We start from the raw sequence: 4305 nt of genomic DNA on the forward strand, positions 1-4305 counted from the left end.
AGGAAAGGCGGGTTTTGCTCAAGGGTGCCCGGAGCAGCCGTGGGGGCTTCAGCCTCACACTGCCAGAGCTCGCTGGACAGGGCTGATCCCGCCGGGGCCGGGCCGTTGACTGGGTGATCTCCAGAGGTTTCTTTCAGGCTAAACCGCTCTGGTTTTGTGAAGCAACAAACTGAAAATTTCCCTGTATGAGAATTTTCTCTTTTTGTCTGGAGCACAGGTGCGCTGAGGAGCGGCTGAGGGACATGGGGGGACTGAGCCTGGAGCAAAGGAGGCTCCGGGGAGACCTTCTGGCTCTGACAACTCCCTGACAGGAGGGTGCAGTGAGGAGGGGCTGGTCTATTCTTCCCAGGGACAAGTGACAAGACGAGAGGAAGGGGCCTCCAGCAGTTCCCGGGGAGGTTGAGGCTGTCCCTGAGGAGCCGTTTCTGGCCCGTTGGAAAACTTAGGCAGTAATACTGCCTGAGAACTGAAGGTCAGAAAAGAGGAGTGAAAATTAAACTATTTTGCAAGAGCCCCCGTCCCTGGAGGGGTTTCCCAGCCGTGTGCAGGTGCTGCTGGGGGACAGGGGTCAGGGGGGACCTGGCAGTGCTGGGGAACGGGGGGACTCGAGGCACTGAAAGGGCTCTTCCAACCCAAACGATTCTGTGAAATTGAATTTTCTCTTCCCAGAGTTGCCCCAGCGCCTCATGCTCCCAGGATGTCCATACGGGTTTAACTGCCATACTGGTGTAGAAGGCCGTTTCTTTTTCATGGCAAGAATACTGCTGAAATTTGCTCCAGAGGGGTGTGAAGGATACCAGTGTTCCACCCCACACATGTCAGGAAGGTTTTGTTTTCGTGGGGTAGCTTTTTAATCAGGCAGGTAGCAGGTAGGACCATGCTGCTGGTGAGACATTGGTGCTATTTCCTGCCAGGCTGGCGGTTCGTTTCGTTTAAAGTTGAAGTGCTAGGGACGTTAAGAGGATGTGCAAACAGAAAACCAGGTACCAGCACAGTGGTAGCCATGGCTCGTGGGACCCGTCGGAACCTGCAGGCTCCTCCTAAGGGTCCTTTCTCTTTGCAAATCCAAAAACTGGTGTTAAATCGTTGAGTCTGATGCAGCAACGTGGCTTTGAACAGACTCCGTGGGCTTCGCGCTGGCTCTGCAGCCTGTAGGTCCGGACACTGCCCGGCTCTGAGGGCTGAGGAGGGTGGCACTGGCCGCTCCATAGGGCTTTCCGTTCGCGGCCTCTGCAGCTGGTAAGAGTTGTTGCTCTTACCTTCGCAGAGAGAAATGTAACGTGGGTCTCTCCGGTTGCTGGCTGAAGTTGTGTCTGAAGGATTGGAGATTTGTAGAAGATCCTGAGGTTTCCATGAGGGAGGTTATAACCAGGAGATGTTAAACACCTAAAGTAGAGGATCAGGTGAAAGGGGAAAAATATTCATGGAGCACAATACTTGTCTCATTAAAATTCTCTGTCCTCCCCTTGACTTTTCAGCCACCTTCTACTTTCACTGTAAAAAGACGCAAGAGCTGCATCATTCTCTCAGCTTGTGCCTTTGACGCTATAAGCCAGAGAGGCTGCGTGGCTCTGGCTTGGCTTACTCCGCAGATGCTGTGGGGTGGTTTGGTGTACATTTTTGACCACTACTTGGGCTCTACTGTTTTCATTTAAGTAAAAAAAATCCTCAAGCTAGAAATGAACCTGTGAAAATGGAGTCAGCAATGCTGGCACACAGGTATTGGGCTCTCTAGAGGAATCTGCATCTTTTTGTTAGGCTCTTCTCTTAAAAAGCCGGTAAATAAACCTCTGTGTGTAAGGCTTGAACCAGCTTTGGGAAACACAACCCAGAACTCTTCTGTGACAAAGGCCCTTACGAGGCCCTTCAGTTTGCGGGGCTCAAGCTTTCAGTTCACAATTTGTTTTCTGAGCCCTTATGTCTGCAGCTACAAGGTGCTGAAACTTCAAAGAAGGGCTTTCCCGGTCTGGGGGTCTTCCGTGAGCCCCCACGGCAGCAACTGGCTGCACAGCAAGATGGGCTTTGGGCTTGAGCTGGCTGGGTGGCTCTTGGCCTCCTGAACTCTCTGGTCGTATTCCAAGGGCTGCTGTGGGTTGAGGAGGCGGAGCTGGGGCGTGGGGGGGTGTAAATGAGGCTGTAGTGGGGCCAGTTTCACTAACCACAGCCAAACGATGGGGGGTCCTCCTCAATGACGAGGACTCGAGCACGAGCAGCCCCTTCTGAGCCTCGTGGCTTAACTGAATTGAGCGAGTCCCTTACTTTTCGTGGCCAAGTCATGTGGCCTGAAGTGACACACAGGAAATCTCTCCGTCTGGAGAAGTGTCCTCCGCTGCGGTGAACAGGAACGCGACTAAAGACACGCTGGTGCGTGTGGACCCTCCGTCGTGCCCTGTTCCTCATGCCATTCCGTCACTAACCAAGGGTCCCCTGGTTTGTTTTCCAGTGATTCACTGTAGATGTTCCAGGTGCTTTTCTTTCCCTTCGAAGCGAAGGATCAGAAAACGGCCTCGAGTCCTGACGCTGTTGAGTCTGCCCGAGGACGTTCTCTTCCACGTGCTGAAGGGGCTCCCTGCTGAGGACATCCTCTCGGTCAGAGCGGTGAGTCTGCCGCTGCCTCCCCTCCGTTGTGCACCACAGCTTAGCCCTGCCTCGAGGGGCCAGAGACGGGCGGGCCTCCGGTGGCAGAGCCACCCCGAAGGACACCAAAGAACGGGGGCAGCCACCAGAGTTTGGCTCTCGGGGGAGCAGTTTTGTTTCTCCAGGTCGAGCTGGTTGGCAGCAGCAGTGTTTGAGTGCTCCGCGTAGTCTTTCTGTGGGACCGTCCCGCTAGAGCACTGCGGCCCAACTCATTAGTTTGGTTTGGCGGCTCTTGCCGCAGCGGTGATTGGGGAGGTAACCAATTGGTTAATAAATTGGAGTTGCGATTAACTAGTGATTAGTTAGTTACCTATCTAAAACTGGATTGCAGAGGACTCTTTTTCTCTTGGTCCCTTTCTTTTAGTGATGATTCTTTTACGCTCCCCCCTTGCAGGTGCACTCGCATCTTAAATACCTTGTGGATAACCATGCCAGCGTGTGGGCATGCGCAAGCTTCCAGGAAATCTGGCCTTCTCCAAACAACCTGAGGATGTTTGAAAGGTAAGCTGGGGGGTCACCTCTGCCTGAGGCTGTGGGAGAGGATGTTTGGAGGCAGACAGACAATTCTAATCAGTCCTCGCCGTAGGAAGGGGGTCTGACTTTTTCTTCTTGGAGAAGTCTTTGCTTAGGGTGATGAAGAACTGTGGATTTCCTGTCCAAGCTGCAGCTGATTTCATGTCTAAGCTCAATTAATACACAAATATATATTTTTTTATATACATGTCTCATATTGTTCAAGTGATATGAATTATAATGTGTCTCTTTAACCAGAGCCAGGCCCCTTGCATATGCCAAAGCTGTTTCTCTTTGAGGGCATTAGTATTCCATGCTGGAAGGAAAATCTCTTACTGGTGCTTCCATAGGCCCGCAGGAGGTCAGCGGCTCAGGAGCGTAACCGTCCTTCTGAGTCTGAGCTGGCTTGGTCACTTCTGGTGCTTTCCAGAATGACAACGAGGGAAGCTGGAAAGGGTTTAAGTCTACTTGGAGGACAGAATGCCTTTCATCCACCTGATTTGAAGGAAATCCACCCCTTCAGGAGAACTGCTTTGCTCCACGGTCGCTCTCTGGTGTGTGTATTCTGTCCTCACTGAAGAAGGCTGCTCTGTGCACACCGCTTTGGAAAGGAGCAGCACAAGGGCTTGATGGGTACAAGCGCCCACCATGTCACTGTGTTCTGGGGCTGTTGCCTGGGACTGGGAAACAGTTCCTGGCCACTGGCCCACAGCAGGAAAAGCCTCACCATAGCTTAGGTTTAACGTCTGTAGCGACACCACAAGCACGGCTTGTGGTGGGTGATCACAAAATTCACAGCTGAGGTAACTCCTGTGAGGACGTGGGCCTGGAATCACCTCCTGATTTCACCCTCAAGGATCTTCTCTGCTTCCCCCTCAGGGCTGCTGAACGGGGTAACTTCGAAGCTGCCGTGAAGTTGGGGATCGCGTACCTGTACAACGAAGGCTGTGAGTCTGGGACGCGCGTCTGTGAGGCTGCTGGCGTGGTAGAGGGAATAAACAGCAGCTAAAGGCTCGTTTATAGATACCAAGACTGGCTGCCTCCTCTGCTTTACTGGCTGCTGTATCTTGGACACTGATGCTTTTGAACCCAGGTTCTAGAGCAGGGACACGCACTCACCTTCAGTGGATGGTGAGGTCTCGTTTTCCACGATGC

General features: G+C 52.8%; 1 protein-coding gene across 1 annotated transcript in view; it reads left to right on the forward strand.

The window, feature by feature from the left end:
* Positions 1–2443: 2443 nt before the first annotated feature.
* The window catches only part of CCNF (cyclin F), a gene marked incomplete at its 5' end in the record, with an annotated part of 10119 nt that continues 8257 nt past the window's right edge, over positions 2444–4305 (forward strand). Inside the window, 3 exons of the mRNA XM_010143690.1 lie at positions 2444–2598; positions 3032–3138; positions 4030–4097. Of these exons, the coding sequence (XP_010141992.1) occupies positions 2444–2598; positions 3032–3138; positions 4030–4097 (330 nt within the window). The remainder of the gene's footprint in view (positions 2599–3031; positions 3139–4029; positions 4098–4305) is intronic.

Source organism: Buceros rhinoceros, unplaced genomic scaffold (genome assembly GCF_000710305.1).
Source record: "Buceros rhinoceros silvestris isolate BGI_N320 unplaced genomic scaffold, ASM71030v1 scaffold14179, whole genome shotgun sequence".
Lineage (NCBI taxonomy): Eukaryota > Metazoa > Chordata > Aves > Bucerotiformes > Bucerotidae > Buceros > Buceros rhinoceros.